This window comes from Dermacentor andersoni, chromosome 6, assembly GCF_023375885.2.
Source record: "Dermacentor andersoni chromosome 6, qqDerAnde1_hic_scaffold, whole genome shotgun sequence".
Classification (NCBI taxonomy): domain Eukaryota; kingdom Metazoa; phylum Arthropoda; class Arachnida; order Ixodida; family Ixodidae; genus Dermacentor; species Dermacentor andersoni.
This window is the reverse complement of record NC_092819.1, coordinates 143,776,343-143,799,502: the sequence shown is the minus strand read 5'-3', so window position 1 is coordinate 143,799,502 and position 23,160 is coordinate 143,776,343. Positions and strand designations below refer to the sequence as shown.

Genomic DNA, 23,160 nt, shown 5'->3' with positions numbered 1-23,160 from the left:
ACGATGGCGTCCCCACGCTCTTGAAGGAAACTAAAAATAATTCGAGTGTTGCTAACATATAACCAGGGTACCGTATCACGTGATGCGAATTCCGTGCTGCGAAGCTATATAGCGAAGTCATGGTCTTTTGGAGTGCTGTATACTTGGCTACTCGGCAACCTGTTGGTGGATTTGGCTAAAATTCTCTAACTCAAAGCCGTCTACTGTTTCACCGGATCGTGGCTTTTAGTTTCACTGGATTGAAACTATTTGTGAATTTATCGATCGGCGCGAAGCGCGCCTAATATCTGACAAGTCTTCAGGTTGTCACCGATCGTATAGCGAGGGAGTTTTTTCAATCGAGATTTAGTGCGTGACACGAGCAGTGTTCTGCGTCTAAGATACACCCGAGCAGCCGCGATTGCTTTTTTAATGTACTGTAATATACATACAAATAAATGAAAAACTTGACCCGCGATAGCAGATCCAACGAGCGATGACTGCGCTTTCCGCCATTGTTGTTTTCTGAGAATTCTCAGTCGCTCGGGCACAATTTCGTCCAATAAAATTTAAGGCTCTCAGCTCGCGGTCTTAGGTAGTGCTCGCAGTATGCAAGGTGTTAATATCATTCGATAAAGCTCTTATTATTCATGGCCTCGGTATGACCGTCGAGGGATGCCGGTAAGCTGTTGGGCACAGTGAGGGGGCCACTTGGTTAAGAGAGGCTCAAGCAGAATGAGTGCTCGCATACTGTGATCCAAGTTGTTGTTGTAACTTTACTACAGGTAATTTATTCTACGCATGCTTTATATTCACTGGGGCTTGGCAATATGATCGTATTTGTTGGCCCGTGCGATCCGCTGGAGTAGCCGGCAGCTTCATTCGCACTATTGGCCTGAAAAGAAGAAATATGTATATTTAATGAAAATCACTGTAGCCTTTCTCGACTCTTGCAAAATCGGAACTGAAGTTTCAGCCAAGCTGATTCTTTAGAGCAGTTGAATCGCGAATTTCAGTGGTCTGTAGTTAAACAACACACTATAAAAACGTTGGGTGCAAGGGACTAGCCAGTTCGAAATCTTGCCCGCAGATAAAGCTTTTAGGCACTCGGAGAGCTTTATTTACCAGGGAAGTAACTATCGCCTCACATTTTACTCTTGAAAACATTGTCCATATTTTTCCCCATTTTCGCTAAATGTGATCTCGGTGGCGTTCACAGTTGACAGTTCCCAAGGCAGCGGGATAAATCCTGTATAGTTCGTAATGCGCACTTGTAACCAACTCTCGCCATCGCTTGCCTGTATACAACGTACTTGTAAGGGCAAAATTAGTCCGCACGCTTATGATTTCGTCTACATGTAACCTGCACCTAATTTTCACCTAATATGAAAAAGATGCTTCGTTTCGTTCAGCGATGACACCAGGAAAACCTACTACAAACCGTGTATGAAGCATAAAAGTATAGAAAAGACGAAAGTTTAGTAATTATGTGCAACGCTTCTAATTAAGCCATGAACGCTAAAGCTTTGGCGCCCAATGTTCACTTCACACGCCTCCCTTTTCACCGTATCTGAAGTGGGTTTCTTGCACAGTTTTTTCACGACTGTGGCAAACATTGCGGATAGCGGCACGAAGACACTCAGCGACGCTCGCATAGGTAATTTTCTACTGGGGTTGCAATTACCCTACACAGATTAAGCATACGTCGTGTATCAATTACAACACGCTTCCTCGTTTAATGAGATATAAAGAACGCGATTACCACAAATCACCAGGATCTCCTCCTATAACGCATAGGAATTGGGAGAAGACGATTTATTCAAGAATTACTTGGGAAGAACAATATATAAGCTTCGAACTTTCGATACCCTTCACTTATAAAGTCACGCCGGTGTCCTTTATAACTATACGGAATCCCGGCAATTTCTGGTCCTCCGTGAGAATAGGGGAAATCTAAGCGTTTCGTGTAACAACTCTAAACAAGGCAAAAAACGATGGTTTAACAATTTCATCTATATCGTTAAATAAACCTGCATACTCCAACATCGGCCCTGATGCTGCCTTTAATATTAGCCACATTTGTTCAAACGTATAGACTAGGTGAGTGATCGTTCTTTTTTTTCAGAATACCGCGAAAACTGGCGTATAAAGTTTTTCCGCGCTTGTGTAGCCGCATAACAGCTTCTCTGTAAAAGCGAACACTGCACGCACATTCCGCCGTAGGAGCAGGAAGCTGCTGAAGAATAGCGGACGGAGTAGATATCAAAAGGAGAGAGAGAGAGAAAGAGAGAGAGAGAGAGAGAGAGAGAGAGAGGTGAACTACGTTGCTGAACGATGCGTACAAAAGAACGCATGTACCAGAAAAGCGGCGAGCACAAAATATGCTTTTCAAGATGCTAGGAATAAATAAAACGAACATTATGCGCGCTGAAGCAGCAGGTGAATTCTGTGACTCAACAATGAGGAACACGTTACTCGTCGGGCTTAATACAACCGAAAACTCGATGCAAAGTTCAAAATTGTCTTTCTAGAGAGGAAGAATCTGTAACTGAAGTATTTTCTTTTGTTTAGTGCTTTCATTTTTTTTTTACCGTCAGCTCAAATCATTCGAACATTTCAATATGCCCTTCGGGTATTTTAACAGTGGACCTGCGTACTTATTCTTTTAACTCGACCGCAAAGCAGCCTTCTTCAGCTATCGGTTGTTATTGTTATACTAGTTATGGATTGACTAATTGAACTAATTTCTGTTTCTCTTGCATACTGTCGCAGCCGCATATTTACTGCAGCCGCCGGCTACCTGGTGATCAGCGGGTTCATGAAGGCCTTGACAATGAGCGGTGAGAGGGCGCACTATTTATTCGCGCAGTCATTGCGTGCCGACTACCACAGGTGGTAACTCCCCTGAATAACAAGCTCTTTAGGAGCCGGGAGATTCCAGTGCACATACGCGAGCTTGCACAAGGAATCCCGCGCTCTCTGCCTTCTATTGGGGATCAAAACAATTGAACATGGTAACAACATGCGACAGACAGGCACACGCGCAAACTACTATCGCAGATGTATAAAAATGCGAGCAACTTGGACAGGTAAAGACCGCGAAGCTGTAGCACTCATTTTTCGCATCATACAAGGAGTCATATAACATTAATTTTTGCCGCCACCTCAAACCTACACAAGACTCTGCGCTGTATCCGGTGGAGTTCCTTCGAAATACACGCGCGTAATTTCAATGCGCTTCTCACATGGGCGCCACCATATTTCATGGGCGCCACCATATTGCTACGCAGTGGCGCCATCTATGGGCAGTCGGCATACTGGTTTGGGCGAGCGCACCGTTTTGCTTGGCAGGTATACGCTCGGCGGCAGTTTCTGTGGTTTGCATTCGCGCTCGTGCGGTCTGTTTGCTACGACGTGGCGTCTATACGTGCAAAATGGTTCTGTGAGATGTACTGAAGTGGTTTAAGTTGGTTTGGCCGGACTTGCTGCTGACGTTGAGGCGGAGGGAGCACGTAGCGCGATGTGCGCGCGCATGTTTGAGCCTACAATCAGCCTCGCAGTTTAATTGTACATTTCTGATAGTTCCATTCACTAATGTGACCTTATTGCAGTATTATCCTGTAGTTCTAAGCTGCGGTTTAGGAGCGATGAAACATACGCGACGATCGTAACAGAGTGGGAGCCGTTCTGCTACGATAGTCCTTCGCTGTGCTGTTATACTTTGACAAGCGTTAAACTGTTAGCTGCAGGTTACATTGCGTGACTACTTGGTTCTGTGTATGAGGTTTCCACCTATGAATAAAATAGTTTTGATTAGTAATAACAGCATACGTTACAGTGTGAGCTATACTTGTCCAGCAAAGCGACCGTTACGAACTGCGCGCGCATCCTAAGAAGTGGTAGGTCCTGGATTGCGGATATCTTTGTTCTACATAACGTATGTTCCAAGCATGCGGCATCAATGTTTATAGATCTATAAACGTTGTGCGACGTGACTATGCGAGCTTGTACTGTGGCGTTAGACCGTTTTTCTTTCTTTTTCGAGAAAGGGGATGATAACGGAATTCTTTTTTGGGTTGTGTTCGTTCCATTCTCTACTCACACGTATTACGGAAATTTTGTCCTCAACAATAGCCAACGCTTCCTTATTATGCGATTCCTCTCATATATTATGGCGTTACAGGGCAAAAAGGCAGTGCTGACGCACATAGCTTATAGATGTATCATGCTGGTTCACCAACCGCAGTGATCGCTGTGTCGAGCAGCGCCATCGGCCTTGCGCAGGAAGGCTAGCGTTGACACATAGTGATTTCAAGCTGTTACGAACGGCCTGCAAGGGTACCGATGTACAAAATATTCCCAGCCAGCCGCACCGGTGGGGGTGGCGATATTCGGAGAACCAGACCTTGGAACGCTCCCAACCCGCTGCGATGACTCTTTCTGAGAAAACAACAATGCGCTCCGTCCCCAAGCGAGCGCCGCCGCTGTGACTAAACGCGCTCGGCGGACCTAGTATTGTTAGTGGATTCGCCGTGGCCGCCACGACTTGTTAGAAGCGGTGGAAAACCTGGGAGAAGATGTCTGGCAGCCGTCTCACGGGGCTTAAATATCATGGACAGACACGGCGGCCAGTGTCTGCAGGGTCAACACTGGGCTGAAGAGGCGCCTGCTCGAGGCAAGCACATGTATCCGAGAACCCACTCACCTCGGCGTGGTCAGTGAAACCTGTGCGGAAGTGTGTGTAACCCTCCCCATTAAAGCCGGGTCGGCTACGATGCCTTTGAACGCTCCGAGTTTGTAGCAGGTTGAACGGCCGTTTTTCCCTCACCTAGGGATCTAAGGAGGACAGAGTGTATATAAGCAGCTATTGTGCGGCTGCTGAGAGTGTATTCCTTTTGCAATCATGTTAGACTGATGAACTGTAACGTTCTGATGTAAATACTGTAAATAACCCCATATTCCTCGTTCTCGATGACAAGAAGTCTCTCACTTCAACAACGTCCTCAGCGTGGATAAGTTGGACGACGGCATGGGCCAACTACCATGTATTTAATTCCCCACTCCAAATATTACAACTGGCTGACAACGGTGAGATGGACTTTGCGACGTGGTGCTGTGTTTGCTGTGAGTGCTTGGTTCTTGCTTTGATTCTCTAGGCTTCATTTTGTGTTTGTTCTGTTTCGAACAGTAGGGAAGCTGGATTGTTGATTGTTAGCTTGGTTGTGTTTTCCTAGGTAGGTTTAGCGAGCAGGACCAAGGCAGTAAAGCCGCAATCATGGAGTTAAGGACACTGCTGAGAGACGAATTGTTGATTGTTGGTGGGGAACTGGGCCTGGAGGTACGCAAGGCAATCCTGAAATGGGAATTAATGAAGCTGTTTTCCGAAGAGGTCAGTGTCAGTGAGGGCGACATTGAAATTGGGTTAGAACATTTTAGGAAAAGAAAAGAACGGGACGGCGAGGAATGCGAGAAATATCGCGAGTTAAGAAAAATGCAACTTGAGCTTGAAAGCAAACGTTTGGAGTGGTCTTAAGGGAGTGAAGGGGCTCCGGGACGATCAAGTGAGGCAGAATCATACCGCATGGACAGGCTGTTAAAGTCATTTGAGGCCGGGAACAACATGGGCTTGTTGCTTGGAAATTTTGAAAGGACTAGCGAGAAGATGAACTTCGGTCCGAGTACATGGCCACAGCGGTTGTTGTCTATGTTGCCGAGTAAGGCTGCGGAAGTAATCGCCAGAATCAGTGCGCAGGATGCATATGATTATTCAAAGGTTAAGGCTAGTCTTTGGAAAAAGTACCGCCTTTTAGCCGAAGTTTTCGGCACAGGCAAGAAGGATAGCGCGGGATATCCGGAGTTTCCATATGGCTTAAAGTCAAACCTAGTCAAGTGGCTGAAAAGTGCGGAAGCGTACGACAGCAGAGACATGCTTGTTGAATGCATGTGTCTAGAGCAGTTTAACAAAAGCATCCACCAATCTGTGAAGCTGTGGGTGTAAGACAGAGGAAACGTAAACAATGGGGAAAGGATGGCTGAATTAACCGAAGAGTAAGCAATGCGTACAAAGTTGAACGCCGATGACGGAAATTGGGGCGGTCGAAATGGAGCGCGGAAACCATTTACGTTCAAAAAGGGTTCGCAGACAAGACGACCGGTGCTTGTAGACGTGGAGGAAAAGCCCTCAGAAAAGAACGAGGTAAAATCTAACGAGGAAACCATACGAAAAGAGCAGCAAAGCAAGGCCGAATTTTTCAGACCGATCCGCTGCTATAAGTGCCACAAACTGGGGCATATCGCTGTAAACTGCGTGAAGCCTAGCGTAGTTTTCTCCTACGTGGATGAAAAAGACGAGAATATGGGAGTTTAAGCCCATATCTTCATGACCTGCATGTACATGATAAACCATGCCGGGTGCAGCGAGACAGTGCCGCAACTATGAGCATTGTCCATCCGTTTTATGTGACGGTAGATGACTTCACGGGAGAAGTAGCATGGATCAAACAGGTTGCAGAAGAACACAGCGTGTGTCTGCCCATGGCCGAAGTGAAAATCAGTGGACCGTTCGGGCAGGTCATAACCGAGGATGCTGTTTCCAAATTCTTGTCGCTGCAGTACCTTACACTTCTTTCGAATCGGTCGGATGAGTTACTGCGTGACAAAGGGCTTAAACATGGAGAGGGCGTAGTACAGGCGTTGACGCGAGGCCAAGCTCGTAAAATCGCATTGCTTTCGGCTGAAAGTGCAAAAGCTGCTCCCGCGGAAGTAGCAAAACAGGTAACTTCAGTAACCGAATCCGAGCTAGGCTCGACGGACGAAAAAAACAGTTGAGGAAACCCTGCCAGCTGACCAGCTCTATGAGGGCATATCACTAGGGTGTCAAAGTTCACTCCTACAGGAAGAGCCAGCTGACGCACTCGCAAGCGAGACAGGGTCGTTACTATCACCGGTCTCAAAGAACTTTGATCAGCTCTTACGTGTGGACAGAGTGTCACTGTCAGCCGAGGAAAAGAATGATGACAGCTTAGCTAAATTGCATCATACGGCTAACGAAGGCATTGCTAGGCGCAACGTGACGGCACAAGAGAGAGGAGGGTTGTTGTATCGGCACTACAGAGACCGAAAGGGTAGGATTCTAGATCAGTTAGTCGTTTCTACTAAGTACAGGGAGGACCTTTTGAGTGTCTGTCATAGGAATAGCTGGTCTGGCCACCTAGGCATAAAAAAATCAAAGGAAAGATTGCTTCTGGAATACTATTGGTCTGGCTGCTTCAAAGACGTAGAAAACTTTGTAAGATCATGCGACGCCTGCTAGCGCTCGGGTAAACCAGGAGAAACATAGAAAGCTTCACTAAAGGTTGTGCCCTTAATAACAAAACCTTTCACACGACTTGTGATAGACATGGTGGGGCCTCTACCAAAGACAAAGTCGGATTACCGGTACTTGTTTACCATGCTGTGTCCGGCTACAAAGTTTCCAGAAGCAATTCCTCTGAAAGAGCTCAGCTCCACCGAAGTAGAAGACGCGCTTTTGACAGTATTCGTACGAGTTGGGTTTCCAGCCGAAATTCAGGCGGATCAAGGGTCAGTATTCACCAGCGCACTGACTTCCCCATTCTTGCGAAAGTGCGGGGTAATGTTGATACACAGTTCCGTCTATCACCCTCAGTCAAATAGTGTTGACAGGTGGCATTCAGTGCTTAAGCGAGTTTTGCGGGTGCTCTGTTACGAGCGCAAGGAGGACTGGGAGAATTGCCTTCCGGCCACTTTGTTTGCTTTGCGAACGGTTCCTCATGAGGCTACAGGGTTCTCGCCAGCAGAACTGGTGTATGGGAGGACATTCCGTTCTCCACTGAGAATGTTAACAGGTATGTGAGAGGACAGTGGAGAGAGTCCAACAGTGGTAGAATACGTGCTAAATCTGTTGAAACGGCTAAGTGCAACCCAAGAACTAGTCGAAAAGAACATGGGAGTAGCTCAGAAGAACGCCAAGTTGTATTACGACAAGAATGCGAGGCTGCATATGTTTAACGCCGGAGACCTGGTAATGATCCTCAAACCTTCAAGAAAGAACAAGGTTGAAGTTCACTGGGACGGGCCCGTTAAAGTGTTGCACAAAATTGCAAATACTAACTATACTCTGAAAATCCCGGTCGCAGGGAGAAGGTGAGGATATACTACTGCAATTTGATGAAGCCGTACGTAGAGCGGAGCGGAGTCGTTAACTGTTCCTTCAAAGAGCAGGGTCACACTAGTACCTAGTTTAAGGAGTATAAGGCGACCTCCAACTTTGAAATCAGCCTAGAAGCAGTAGTAAAACATTCGGTAAGCTCGCACGCTCTTATACACGAGCAGCTAGATGAGCTAAAAGGGGCGTTAGAGGAATGATTCAGCGATCGGCCAGGTAGAATCGAACTAATAACGCATGAAATATACCTGACATTAACCGAACCCGTAAGATCAAAGCCTTACAGGGTGTCTCCACAACAGAGAGAAATTATGAAGGCAGAGATACAGCGCATGCTAGAGTTGGGAGTTATTGAGCCCGCTGAGAGTGACTACGCGTCACCACTAATACTTGTACAAACCCCTAATAAGGACTCTCGTCCGTGTATTCATTACAGGAAGTTAAATGCCATCACTAGGGATCAGCTGTACCCGATATGAAACATTGAGGAACGAATTGAAAGAGTTAGTGCTGCTAAATGCATTTCAACTACAGATCTCGTGCGGGGATACTGGCAAGTTCCCCTTTCAGAAAGTGCCAGCCGCTATGCCGCATTTATCTCACCTGTACGCACTTTTCGCCCTGTCGCCCTCAGCTTCGGGCTGAAGAAGGCGCCGTTTACCTTCTTTAAGTTAATAGATATTGTCCTAAAAGCCTTGAAGGAGTTCGCCTTGCCATATCTTGATGATGTAGCAATTTTTTCGGACAGCTGAGAACAGCAGGTATCGCAGCTCAAACAGGTGTTCTCACGTTTGAGGGAAGCGGGCTTAACAATGAAGGCGGAAAAGTGTAGGTTTAGCTGCTCGCAGGTTACTTATCTGGGCCATGTTGCCGGCCAGGGCACGAGAGCGCCGGCCGAGCTAAATATAGCTACGATTGGAGAATTTTTACAGGCGCGCACAAAAACAGACATTCGTTCATATTTGGGATTTGTGGGGTACTATCAACGGTACATTTGGAATTACTCGCAAATGGCAAGTCCTTTAACGGACGCTCTCCGGAAGGGAGCACCGAATAGCATGCACTGGGATAAGGACAAAGGGAACGTTTTCCAAAATTTGAAAAAGCTATTGATTTCTCGTCCTGTGCATCACGCGCCAGACAACGCAAAGGAATTCATAGTTCAGTGTGACGCGAGCGACAGAAATATGGGCGTGGTACTTAGGTCGGCGACGATAACGACGAACATCCTAACCTCTATGCCAGCCGTAAACTAACTGTAAGAGAGGAATCCTACAGCGCTTCGGAGAAGGAATGTGCTTGTTTAGTTAGGGCAGCGCAGAAGTTGTCGTGTTACTTGTAATGAGCGAGGTTCATTTTCGAGACCGACCACTGTCTTCTGACGTGGCACAATCAAATGTCACACAAAAATGGCCGCTTGCTCCGATGGTGCCTCACTCTCCAAGAGTACAACTTCTCGGTTAGATATTAGAAGGGAAAGTTGCATCGGAATTCGTATGGTTTGCTTTAGGCGATTAGGGATCCCGCCTAAATTTTGGAGGGGTTCTTGTTAATTTTGTTAAGCCAAACAGATCCCCTCTCATTTAGCAGGACTCCCTCCATGATTGCCAAATTTGTCAGCACGATATTCCTTCCAAATTGTAGCAGCGAAATGCAGTATTTTTTGTTTTTGTACTTATGTTTTCTTTGAAGCCTAGCGGGTCTAAAGTGAGATCGAAGATACGTCATCTCGATGCAGAGCTGTGTTGTGGGGTTCGTTTTGCAGTTGCCTGTCCTTGTTGAATGTTTTGGGGCGGTGTCATCACTTCACAGCTGGTCGCTGCAAGCCAAGGCTCCCCTTGGCCCCCTTGCCACCAGCCATTCTCTTCCTCCCCAGCAGTTATCAGCACTGGGCAGTCTAGATTTGCCAGGCTATGAAGGAGCTGTTACGACCGGCCTGAAAGGGCACCGATCTACAAAATATTCCCAGCCAGCCGCAGCGGTGCGCGTGGCGATATTCGGAGAACCAGACCTTGGAACGCGCCCGGCCCGCTGCGGTGACTCGTTCTGGGAAAACAACAATGCGCCGCGTCCCCAAGCGATCGCTGTCACTATGACTAAACGCGGTCGGCGGAGCAAGCATTGTTAGTGGATTTGCCGTGGCCGCCACGGCTTGTTAGAAGTGGTGGAAAACCTGGGAGAAGATGTCTGGCAGCCGTCTCACGTGGCTTAGAATTCATGGACAGAGACAGCGGCCATCGTCTGCTGGGTCACCACTGGGATGAAGAGGCGCCTGCTCGGGGCAAGCACCATGTCTCCGAGAACCCACTCACCTCGGCGTGGGTTCTCTGCGGCAGTGTGTGTAACCCTCCCACTTAAAGGCGGGTCGGCTACGAAGACTTTGAATGCTCCGAGTTTGTAACAGATTGAATGGCCGTTTTTCCCTCACCTAGGGATCTAGGGAGGACAGACTGTTTATAAGCAGTTGTTGTGCGGCTTCTGAGAATGCATTCCTCTTGCAGTCATGTTTCACTGATCAACTGTAATGTTCTCATGTAAATTCTGTAAATAAACCCATATTCCTCGTTCTCGATGAGACCAAGTCATCTGCCATCTATTTCATGCCCGACTCCAAAGATCACAAAACCTACTAGGCTTGAATGCGTGAGAACGATGCCGGCGTATCACAATTATTTGATAGCGCCTGCCGCTTAGATGTTTCGTGGTTGCCTTAGGTTAGCCATACACGAGCATGTTTTATGTTTTAGTCGCTACGCCGAGCGATGAGAAAATGAGCAGATTTAGCATTTCATGCTACTAATAGAAAGCAGCCGGTTGTCTTCGTTGAATTAAAACCTAAATACGCAGAATAGTTCACAACATGCACACACCGCGGCTGATAGAAAGAGATCTTTCCGCATACTGTAGTTACCGATGCACCGAAAGGCTTCCCTGACGACCTTATATGAACGGACATGCTTAAATTTCACAAAGACCTAAAACATCTCGAAATCGTTCCGCAGTGCGCGACAGCAATACTCTCAAGCAAGGCCGCGCCGGATCGCACATGCCAGAGAGAAGGAAAGGCTCGCTGCGCGCCCTTTCCTCCTCGCCCGATGGAGAGGTCCATATACTGGTAGTTTCCGTTGCAACCGACGCACGTACGTACTTCATGAAAAAAAGGGAACGCCGACCAGGAAATAAACACTTAGTGAAAAATTAAGACGCTAGGGCTCCCACACTGGAGTATCTTGCGAACATGACGTCCTTGTGATAGGAAACATCTTTCAAGTTTAATGTGTAGGCATTGTTTGGCGAATACCCTGGGAAAACCGTCTCTTTCCTGTGACGCCTCGTAACTGGGAAATAAATGCGTAATTCGTGAAGTTGAGACATTTCATCGTTGTCCTAGTGTAACTGAAGCTGATTGGTAGCTTTAGAATTGGTAAAAAATTGCAATGGAATTAATGTGTAAATTAAAAAGGAAAGACGTTACGGATGTTAGCGAGTGCCGAACATACGGCCCGAAAGCCAGAAGCCGAGTTTCTCAGTCACTGGGATAAACACCCACGCTTGCAGAAGTTAAATATACCTGAACCATATGACAGAATAGTCTAGAGGAATTTGAAATCCCACAACTAACGCCGGAAGAAGTAAAGAAAACCTTGGGAGCTATACAAAAGCGGAAGGCAGCTGGGTAGTATCAGGTAACAGCAGATTTGTTGAAGGATGGTGGGCAGATTGTTCTAGAAAAACTGGCCACCCTGTATACGCAATGACTCATGACTTCGAGCGTACCGGAATCTTGGAAGAATGCTAACATAATCCTAATCCATAAGAAAGGGGACGCCAAAGACATGAAAAATTATAGACCAATCAGCTTACTGTCCGTTGCCTAGAAAGTATTTACTAAGGTAATTTCAAATAGAATCAGGAACACCTTAGACTTCCGTCAACCAAAAGACCAAACAGAATTCCGTAAAGACTACTCAACGATAGACCATATTCACACTATCAGTCAGGTGATAGAGAAATGTGCGGAATATAATCAGCCCTTATATATAGCTTATAGAAAGCGTTTGATTCAGTCGAAACCTCAGCAGTCATGGAGGCAGTACGGAATGGGGGTGTAGACGAGCCGTATGTAAAAATACTGAAATATATGTATAGCGGCTCAACAGCCACCGTAGTCCTCCATAAAGAAAGCAACAAAATCCCAATAAGGAAAGGCGTCAGGCAGGGATACGATCTCTCCAATGCTATACACAACGAGTTTACAGGAGGTATTCAGAGACCTGGATTGGGAAGAATTGGGGATAAGAGTTAATGCAGAATACCTTAGTAACTTGCGATTTGCTGTTGATATTGCATTGCTTAGTAACTGAGGGAACCAATTGCAATGCATGCTCACTGACCTGGAGATGCAAAGCAGAAGTGTGGGTCTAAAAAATTAATCTGCAGAAAACTAAAGTAATGTTTAGCAGTCTCGGAAGAAAACAGCAGTTTACGATAGGTAGCGAGGCACTGGAAGTGGTAAGGGAATACATCTACTTAGGACCAGTAGTGACCGCGGATCCGAATCATGAGACTGAAATAATCAGAAGAATAAGAATGGGCTGGGGTGCGTTTGGCAGGCATTCTCACATCATGAACAGCAGGTTGCCATTATCCCTCAAGAGAAATGTATATAACAGCTGTGCCTTACCATTACTCACGTATGGGGCAGAAACCTGGAGGCTTACGAAAAGGGTTCTACTTAAACTGAAGACGACGCAACTATCTATAGAAAGAATGATAGGTGTAACGTTAAGGGATAAGAGAATCGCAGATTGGGTGAGGGAAGAAACGCGAGTTAATGATATCTTAGTTGAAATCAAGAAAAAGAAATGGGCATTGCGCAAAAGGCCTCTGCCATATTTCTCCAACCACCCCGGTGATGTACTAATTGTGGCCATGTCGTCCCTGCAAACTTCTTAATCTCATTCGCCCACCTAACTTTGTGCCACCCCCTGCTACGCTTCCCTTACCTTGGATTCCAGTACGTAACCCTTAATGACCATCGGTTATCTTCCCTCCTCATTAGATATCCTGCCCATGCCCATTTCTTTTTTTTGATTTCAAATAAGTGGCCATTAACTCGCGTTTGTTGTCTCACCCAATCTGCTCTTTTTTTATCCCTTAAAGTTACACCTACCGTTCTTCTTTCCATAGCTCGCGGTTGGGAACAGTTGTGCTTTAATCAAGAAACCCTGCCGGAGTTTGGCGCACTTATGCTTTAAACCAGAAATCATGTCGGCGCTGATCCGAACTACTGCTTCAACTCAGAAATCTTGCCGAAATCGGTTCGTAGTTGTGCTTTAAATTAGAAATGTTGCCCGAGTTGGGCCGGAAGTATGCTATAAACAAGAGTTGTTGCCGTAGTTGGGGCACAGTTATACTTCATATAATAAATATTGCCGGAGTAGGGTGGAGCTAGGCTTTAAATGAGAAATCTTTCCGGAGTTGAGCCGGAGTTGCGTGATGAATCAGATTATTTGCCTAGAGTTGGGTGTTGTGCTTTAAATAAAAATTGTTGCCGTAGTTGGGCTGCAGGTATGTTTTACATGAGAAGTCTTGCCGGAGTCGGGCTCGGGTTGCGCGTTGATTCACAAATGTTGCCTTGAGTTAGGTGTCATGCTTTAAATAAAAAGCCTTGCCGGAGATAGGCCGGAGGTATGCTTCAAATCAAAGTTGTTGCCGTAGTTGTCCCACCGCTTTACTTTATACCTGAAATCTTGCCATAGTTCAGGCTTAGTACTGCATTAAATCAGAAATCATGCCAAAGTTTAGTAGCAGTAGCGCATTAAATGAGAAATCTAACCGAAATTGGGTCGGAGTTCTCCTTTCACTAAGAAATCTTGCCGGAGTTGGGTGGAGTTGTTCTTTAAATCGTAAATCTTGCCGATGTTGAGCGTTAGTGGTGCATTAAATCAGAAATCATGGTCGAGTTTAGTCGTAGTTGTGACCTAAATCAGAAATGTTGCTGATGTTGAGCCGGAGTATTGCTTCAAATGAGAAATCGCGCCGGAGTTGGGTGGAGTTGGGGTTTAAATGAAAAACCTTGCCGGGGTTGAGCTGGACGTATGCTTTATATTAGAAATCTTGCCAGTGTTTGATGCAGTTTAGCTTTAAATCACATATCTTGCCGGATTTGGGTCGGAGTTGCGCTATAAGTCAAATGTTGCCGGAGTTGGGGCGGCGGTGTGCTTGAAATACAAAATTTTGGTGGAGCTGGGCGGAGTTGTGCTTTAAATCAGAAATCTTGCCGGAGTTGAGCCGTACTTGAACCATAGTAGCGCATTAAATAAGAAATCATGCGTAATTTGAGCCGCAGCAGTGCAATAAATCAGAAATCTTGCAGAGTTGAGTCGGAGTATTGCTTCAAATCAGAGATCTAGGCCGAACTGGGCAGGAGTTGTGCTTTAAATTACAATTGTTGCTGGAGTTGGGCCGGAGACGTGCTTTAAATCAGAGATGTTGCTGCAGTTGGGTCGCAGGTATACTTTACATCGGAAATCTTGCAGAAGTTAGGTGAATTTGGGCGTTAAATGAGAAATCTTGCGTGGATTGAGCCGGAGATGCGCTTTAAATCAGAAATGGGGCCGAAGGAGTAGGGCCGGATGTATGCTTGAAATCAGAAATCTTGCTGTATTTGGGAGGAGTTGCACTTTAACTCAGAAACCTAGGAGGAGTTGAGCCGTAGCAATGAATTAAATGAGGGACCATGCCCATATGAGCCTTAGTAGTGCATTAAAGCAGGAATCTTACCGGAGTTGAGTCTGAGTATTGCTTCAAATTAGAAATATAACCGTAACTGGGTCGGAGTTGTGTCTTAAACTAGGACTCTTGCTGTATTTGAGCCGGAGTTATGCTTTAAATCAGAAATGATGCCATTGCTGGGCAGCAGGTAGGCTTTATATCGTAAACCTAAGAAAAATCAGTCCTGTGTTTTACATGCATATGAATAGGTGACGGAGAAGTTGGGGCCGAGCTAAAGCTTGCTCAATTTTCTTTGGTTCTTTCAGCCGTTTTCGCGGTTGATTGGTGGTCTCATTGGTAGGTCGGTCGCTGGTTATAGGTTGGTGTCCTGTGGTCGGGGCTGGGCAGAGCAGATGTTTGTTCATTCGCTCTCTTTGTCACTAACTCTCCCTCTATTGCTCATACGTTCGTTTGTTCTTTCGGACTATTCGCTTACATTGGCAATCATGGTGGACGTTTTGTGCAAATATCTTGTCTTTCATGACAAAAACTGAGACGTAGCGTGTCAGTGTTTTGCGCTACATAACACTAGGGTGATGAGGGTAACCGAGCGGTCGAGTTTATATCACCAGCGTTCCCTTGAAGCTGAAGAAAGCGTAGCTGCAATAAACGTGTCTTAAAGCGGAGTTTGCTTTTTACACGGAAATTGTCGCTTGTCGTTGATTTCTCGGCGGATATATGGACATCGCAGGTAACTTAGTATGTACGGGCCGTTGTATTGCCGAGTATGCAACTTGGGCCACTGGGAATGTGTCCGAATAGACAACTTGCCGCCATCTGCTGTTTGGCATATTCGACAACTTGTGTCATAAGGTATCTGACATTTGGCATGAATCTGAACACACAACTTCAACGCAGGGTACATGCAACTGGGTAAGTGCGCACTATTCCCACAACAAGCATCACGCATCCAGCAGCGCCTGCGTTTTCTTGATGAAAGTAGTGAACAGCTACAATATCCGTGGCTATGCTCGCGGCATCCGCTACTGCGGCTACTTCGCTGACAAGAAACGCACCATTTCGATTCCAGCATTGTGTTTGACCTGGGTGTTTTGTAATGTTATTAGCATTCTTGGGGACTTCCCTGAAATTTCAGGAGACTACATCTTACGCTTTTCCTGCCACGTTGGGTCAATCGGTCGTCCATGATCTGAAGCATCGGGCTGTTGTGCCGAGAGAACACCGTTCGAAACCCACCGTCGGATCAACTTCTGCAACTAACATAATAGACGCCAGCGTTGGTCACTTGGCAGGTGGCACTGGGTGGGTTCCACTCTTCACTGACACATGAATCGTTAAAGATTTCTCTCGTGCTTGGCATGATCGAACCCACGGCATGTATATCGAGAAAACGTTGCCGCCTGGGTATCCATTCTCTCAGGAGCCACGCGAGGATTTCACGGTGGGGCCGATAAATGGCGCAACGTGCCCAGTGCGAAGTGCGATAGAGGAGCCCGGCTCCAGTAGACGCCTCATGCAGGACGTGTATTGGCCTTGGTAATATGATTTGTGGCAACGTTGCCTCAATGCGAATTCCATTAACGTCGACATTCATTGCGACTTATATTCTCACGGAATTATTGGTTGAAGCGTATCTATAGAAAAGAAGAATGAAAGAGGACATTATACAGCTTAACCTCTGGCAGCAGTCGAACCCGTTACCACCACATTCTGAGCTGTATGTTCGACCAATCTTGCAACGCCGGCGCCCAAATCAGGCGCCCAAATTACAAATCTGCAACTCTGCACGAAAAATGTACGTCTGAGCTCTATTAAGCGCATCCGTTTAGAGTCTGAAGCCGACAAATTAGATGTATGAGTTGGCAGCTTATACAGGATTGTTATAATATTTCAGCTCTTTTCGCAAGTTCTGCTTACAAATTTCTTTCTGCTGCAGATTTCCAAGCTTGTTGAGTTTACGGCGTCAAAACATATTTCTATGGCTCATTTACAAAGTTCTAAATTTCATACCTGAGCCTTTCGAAGTCTTAAAAATTTACTCCTCATGTTTAGGCACAATTAATTAACATATCCAAAGCAATCTACTCCCTGCAGTCGGTAGACCTTAACATCAGCCGTATCAAGTTCAATGCTTGAGATACTGTTTATGTTTATGTTAGCTTATGTTGGGACCTCCAGAGGTAAATTCGCTTAGTGTTTTAATTTGAGATGTAGAAGTTATAAGCAAAAGGCTAACAAACGCGCGAAAATCATATTGACATTTGCCAGCACTGTGGACAAGTGTACGGCTGACAAATGTGAACTTGAATGTTAATGCATTTGGAAACTAATACTTCACATCAATTTATCAATACTGCTCAAATAAATATGGTTGCATCACTGCTTGCATGCCAGTTTTCAAAATAAGACGCGTGCCGTGTAGTCATTGAGCCCAACGTGAAAAAGCTCGAGTTATTTTTAATCACATCATGCTACATAGCTAGTTGTCTTTCAAGTTACGCAATGGTCATCTTTCAAACAGGTAGGCCGATGTTGACAGGATTCAGCCTTTTTCTATAGTATAAGCGGGCGCTAAATGCTCCCGAAAAAAAAAAATTATCGTAAGCTCTGGGAAAGCTTGTAGAAAAAAAAGTTCAGCTCCCAGAAAAACAAGAAAGAAAAACGGTAGTTTACAGTAGGAGACCCAAGGCTAGAGAAAGGGAGGTGGTTTCCTGTGTAAGTGGCACATTTGAATGCATTTGCAGGAGCCATGGTCTCTGACGGCATATTGATGCCTGAGAACTGGGTCGGCTACTCGTGGTCGAGGAAGATGGAGAGGTACGCCACCTGCTTGATGGCAGACCGAAAGAAAAACGTGAGTGAGCGCCGCGCATATCGTCACTACGTTCCGTTCGTTTTGTTGGTTGGCTTGCCTACGAGGGCAGAAGCTTGAACATACGGGCAAGAGTGTGTGGTAATCGTGCGTGCTTTTATTATTATTGCGATAGCAATTATACAGACAGTCCAGTCGCATTTCTGCCGTCGCTTTCGCCGTCGCCGTGAAGTTTCATATAAAATCCAAGGGCGATAACAACTTCGGCTTGTGCCGTACCCTGTATGCGCAAGTGAAAGCGTGCGAGGGTGAGCCGGCGGACGCGGCTCAATCGCGCCTGCGCGAGCGAGGACGGCGGTAGACGGAAAACCCCTTAAAATTCGTAAAGTATTGCCACGCTTTGAAGCACGCCGCCTCCTTCTCGCGCGCTCTGGCCGAGGCCAACGCCGCGTCGCTATTAGCCTAATAGCATCACGTGGGCCCTCGCGCCGTGCATCAGTGCCATTTTTGCTCGAGAAGCGTCTACGGAGTGGCGAGGAGCGCATGTTGGCGCCGTTGCTACGTTCGAGCAGCGTAGGCGGCGCCACGGTCGAGAAGGGACCGTGAAAGAGAGGAGAAACGAGTAGGAGTGAAGGCGGAGGAGGAGAGTTTGGCAACATTACGAAGTTTAAGGGGTTTTAGGTAGACGGTGAGCAAGAAGCGCGCCCTCCTGTCGCGCGCGAGGAACGGGGCTAAGGCGAGGGAGAGGGGGAAGCGTGTTCTTCTCCAACCGCTGCTACTTATGGCGCAGCCATGCGGATGCGGTACCTTGAAAATAATCTGCGACGGGGCCAAAGTGCGCGCCCGCGCGGGCCTCATCTTCAAAGCAATCGGCGATGTTTGCAGACTTTGCGTGGTGCCGGTTGCTTCGTATTCGCTGTGCTTTCGACGTTTCCTTCGCGTTGAACCGAAAAATACACAAAGGTCCATTCGATCACTCCTGCTGCCGCGATTCCTCCCTTATGCATTTTGACAGTGAGTTTCCGCTCGCATCGAGCGAGATGTGTTCATTTTTACCTGTTGCGCGGGTGACACCGTGCTTGTTAGTTTACTTAAAACACGTTGTCGCGCTAGTCGGTGCACAGATAGAGCGCTGTCTCTGTGTGTATGTTTCTTTTAACGCGACAGCGTTAAGGAGGTCGTGTCGCAGAAAAGCCGGTGTCGGTGCCGGCGTCAGCAGCGTTGGCCGTGAGCGATAAATCCCAGAAGGCACTTTATAAATAAAAAACATCTTGCAAGATGGGCTGGGGGGAATCGAACCAGGGTCTCCCGGAGTGTGAGACGGAGACGCTACCACTCAGCCACGAGCTCGTTCGTTCAAAACGGGACAAAATCGCCTCTAGTGAATGCGGTGTTGCCTTAGAAACGTGCCGTAGAAAGTTATACTGCAGTGTATATCGGGAATTGTGGCCATGTAACTTACAGAAGTCGTCGTTTCACGAGTAGCGAAGTACGTTTCCGCTTCATTTCTTCTGCGCTCTGCGTACAAGCAGAGCCATCCTGCAGCAAACACGGAAGACCCCCTCCTCGCAATGTACGGCGCTGCCCCGACACGTGGCGCGCCACTCGCCCCATGATCGCGTCCACGTTTTTACGCCTTCGTTCAGTCGCGCTTATACATTATATAATTATTTAGTAAGTAAGCGAATGTTCACAAGTTTATGCGGCCCATAAAACGAATATCCTTACTTCGTATAGCTATCTACTAATTTGCTATGGCGATCGGTGCTGCGCCTTTCTGGCGAAACTGTGTCTTTTTGATTTAGAAACATTTGACCATCGAAATTGGTGTAGCCACGTGGACAGAGCTCATACAGAGCCGAGGTCATAATAGAACGTTTTAGTACTGCGTACGTTGCATACGTAAGATCATTCTGCAAAGTGCGCATGTGCAGAACGTAACACGAACGGTACGTGATGCGCATGCGGCCGCCGCGTGCGCACGCATCTGATTCTTGCGCGCGTACGTGGGGAGCATCGCGGACATCTCTCGTGGTTCTCGTTTGCACGGGAGAGCGCGAGACAAAGGAGTTTCGCAATATGGCGGCGTCGAAGGCGACCAGCAGAAGGCTGTCCTTTTCCATGGCCTACGATTTGGCTTTGCAGCGTGATGTTAACGCGCAGAAACCATTCCAGGATCCTGCACGGTGGGAAACCTTAGCAAAAAAATATTAATTTGTTCACAGAAAGTGTTCAGTGTGCGCTGTTGGCACGCACACATTACGTCACCTTGGCGAGAACAACAGCGTTTATAGCTCGAACGATGGTTCGACGCACTGCCGTACGCAGCCAACGTGCTCAGACGCACCCGGCGTCTAACGACGCCCGCCCGCTTACATACGTAGGCGTTTCCCGGTACTAGAATTCCAGGGTCTTTTAAGATCTCTCTTAGGAGGTGAACGGCGAAAGCCTACACTTCCTCCTCATATGGTTCGTGTCTTTATCTTTGCCTCTTTTCTTTCTCATCTTTCTTGTAGTCATTACTGCTCACTGCGAAGCATTTTCACTCATTTGTGATCAATTGCGGTCATTACAACTAGTCGTTAGAGATGTTGGTCTTATCGTAGAAATTAATTGACATTATTGACCCTGTATCCTTCAAAGCACGCTTAGGCATATTGTTTCCATAATTCATCACAACTAAACCTTACTGCACACCTAATAAGTAAATACCTTTAGCGAAGTTGTATAGCTTTTGTTTTTTTGTATTGTATTGCGTTAACATTGTTAAAGACGTTCTTTCATCTTCACTAGCTGCCATTTGTATAATTTCATTGTACTCCTTTTTTGCTACTTCACACAGTCGTCTTGTTTCATTTATCGCGTTATTTATATTGTTAGATATTTGTTATTTCATGTTTACTCGCTAACAATGTATAATTTGTTTGTACTCCTTTCTAATTCCCTGCATCCTCCCTTCACGCAAAGCTCCTTCAGGAGCCTGTGACGTAACTCAATAAAAAATAAGTCATTATAAGTCATTAGTGATCACTAGTTGTGGTCATTACAAGCCGTCGTTAGACATATTGGTCATTTCGTGGACATTATAGCCATTACAAATCATGAGCAGTGATTATCTTTATTACTACTCATTCCTATACGTATCTAGTAATTTCTAATCAATTGTGGTCATTACAAGCCATTGTTAGACATATTGGTCATTTCGGAGACATTAGTAGTCATTGCTAGTCTTGATTAACTCCTACCAACCTCTATTACAACGTTATCTTTCACTAACTGTCACTATCAATCATTTTCTTTTTTCTTTATTCTGTCTTTAATCTGTCTTCACAAGGCGTTATGACGCTTCGGCGGATACTCCGCTGGTCAGGTCTGCTGATACAAACTTCACCATGAGCCTAGAAAAAAGGCTTTCGTCCTAAAAGCCATGCCGGGACACGCACTGCTACGTTTCAAAGTGCTTACGTGCTGCCTACGTATCGTCATGGCGCAGTACTAAAGCTATCTAATGTTACTCGGGTAATCGGATAATGTCGGGTAAAGGTGTGCGACAGCTTTGCAATACAATATGCGCAAATCCAGCTTAAATGGCAGTGCGAATAATAGCAGCACACCGATCTTAACTGTGTTCACTTTGTCTAAGCAGCAGCACCCTGAAGACGCGTTAAACCAGCTGCGAGACAGTGTTTATTACTGCGTACGTTCCGTACGCAATGGCGTTGCGTACGTGATCACGATCGCTACGTTCTGCAATGTGCGCATGTGCGGAACGCAACGCGAACGGTACGTGGTGCATACGCGTCCGCCGCGTACGCATGCATCTTGTTCTTGCGCGTGTACGTGAGAAGCGTTTCGTGCTGCTCTTGTGGTTCTCGTTTGCTCGGGAGAGCGCGAGATAAGAGTTTCGCAAAATGGCGGCATAAAGGCGGCCAGCGGAATGCTGTACTTTTCAATGGCCTGCGATTTGGCTTTACTGCGTGAAGTAAACGCGCAGAACCCACTCCAAGATCCAGCACGGTGGGAATCCATAGCAAAAAAATATGAACTTTGTTTTTGACAAAGTGTTCAGCGTGCGTTGTTTGCGCGAAACGCTTGACTACCTGTTGGCGCAGTTCGTCGCATATGTCCGTGCCAGCCTCAGAAAGTGAATGCTCGCTTACGTACGTAGGCATTTCCCTGTACTAAAAGCCCGGACCTCGACACGCGCTTCTACGTTCTGCAAAGCGCTTGCGTGCTGCGTACGTATCGTCATGGCGCAGTACTAAAAGTGCCTGATCAATGGTCGGGCCTAAAGAAATATACGCGTCCAGCAATGCTTGGACGGCAGCACCGCACTTATTTCAGGATAACGGCTCACGTAGGCAGCTTCCATAGGCAGGACCAGGCGCTTGAGTGCATAGGTAGGCACCTTCAAGCAAAGTCGTATCGCAAGCGTCTTGTGGAACCGTCTCTCACCGCCATGTAATATGTGATGCAGCGTGAGTGAATAGCTTTAGAACAAGGGCCTCAAAGAGCTTTGTGATGGTTAGCGTTGGGGCACGCAGGAGTCACTGAAGAGTATTAGGACAGGGCTTTGCATTTGTGGTTAGCGTCTTGCGCTGACAGCGCCACTACCGCGTCAAGAAAAAGCTATAAAAATAATTAAATAAGATTTACCATTTTGTCATAAGAACAGTAACTTAGACTTTCGTGTATTCGCGTTTAATTACAATTTAGTGGTTATTCTGACGTATAGTCCTGCAGAAACCCGCAAGGTGGAGAGAAGTAATTAATAAAGGGAGAATCAGACACCCACCCGTTCGTAGCCAATGCTACAAAGGAAACCCATACGGGTTCCTCGAAAGAAAAGCCTCGTAGTTGAAGAAAAATATTTCCTGGTTCGGAAGTCGAACCCGGGACCACCGCCTTTCCGGGGCAGCCGCTCTACCATATCAGCTAACGAGGCAGCTAGCAGACGGACGGGCGAAGTCTCCACCTTGCGGGTTTCCGCTGAACTATTACGTCAAACTGTTGCATTCACTTCCAGTTGACAAATTCGACTTCGCCCTGCCATCTGCTAGCCCCCTGGTTAGCTCAGACGGTAGAGCGGCTGCCCCGGAAAGCGGTGGTCCCGAGTTCGAGTCTTGGACGAGGACGAATTTTTAAACTGTGAGGCTTTTCTTTCGAGGAAACCATATGGGTTTCATTTGTAGCATTTGCTACGAGCCGGTGGATGTCTGATTTTCCCTTTGTTCATTACTTCTCTCCACCTTGCGGGTTTCCGCAGAACTATTACATCAAACTTTTGCCTTTGCTTCGAGTTGTTGACAAATTCGACTTCGCCCTGCCATCAGCTAGCCGCCTCGTTAGCTGATATGGTAGAGTGGCTGCCCCGGAAAGCCGGTGGTCCCGGGTTCGAGTCCCGTCTTAGGACGAATTTTTCTTCAACTACGAGCCTTTTCTTTCG

The 23,160-nt window shown here is 46.6% G+C and overlaps 1 protein-coding gene across 1 annotated transcript in view; it reads left to right on the top strand.

Annotated features, from left to right (window-relative positions):
- LOC126523383 (membrane metallo-endopeptidase-like 1) overlaps window positions 1-23,160 on the top strand; it is a 173,968-nt gene that overhangs the window by 134,862 nt on the left and 15,946 nt on the right. The window contains exons 10-11 of the mRNA XM_055066933.1: window positions 2,752-2,819; window positions 17,647-17,756. Coding sequence (XP_054922908.1) covers window positions 2,752-2,819; window positions 17,647-17,756 — 178 coding nt within the window. The remainder of the gene's footprint in view (window positions 1-2,751; window positions 2,820-17,646; window positions 17,757-23,160) is intronic.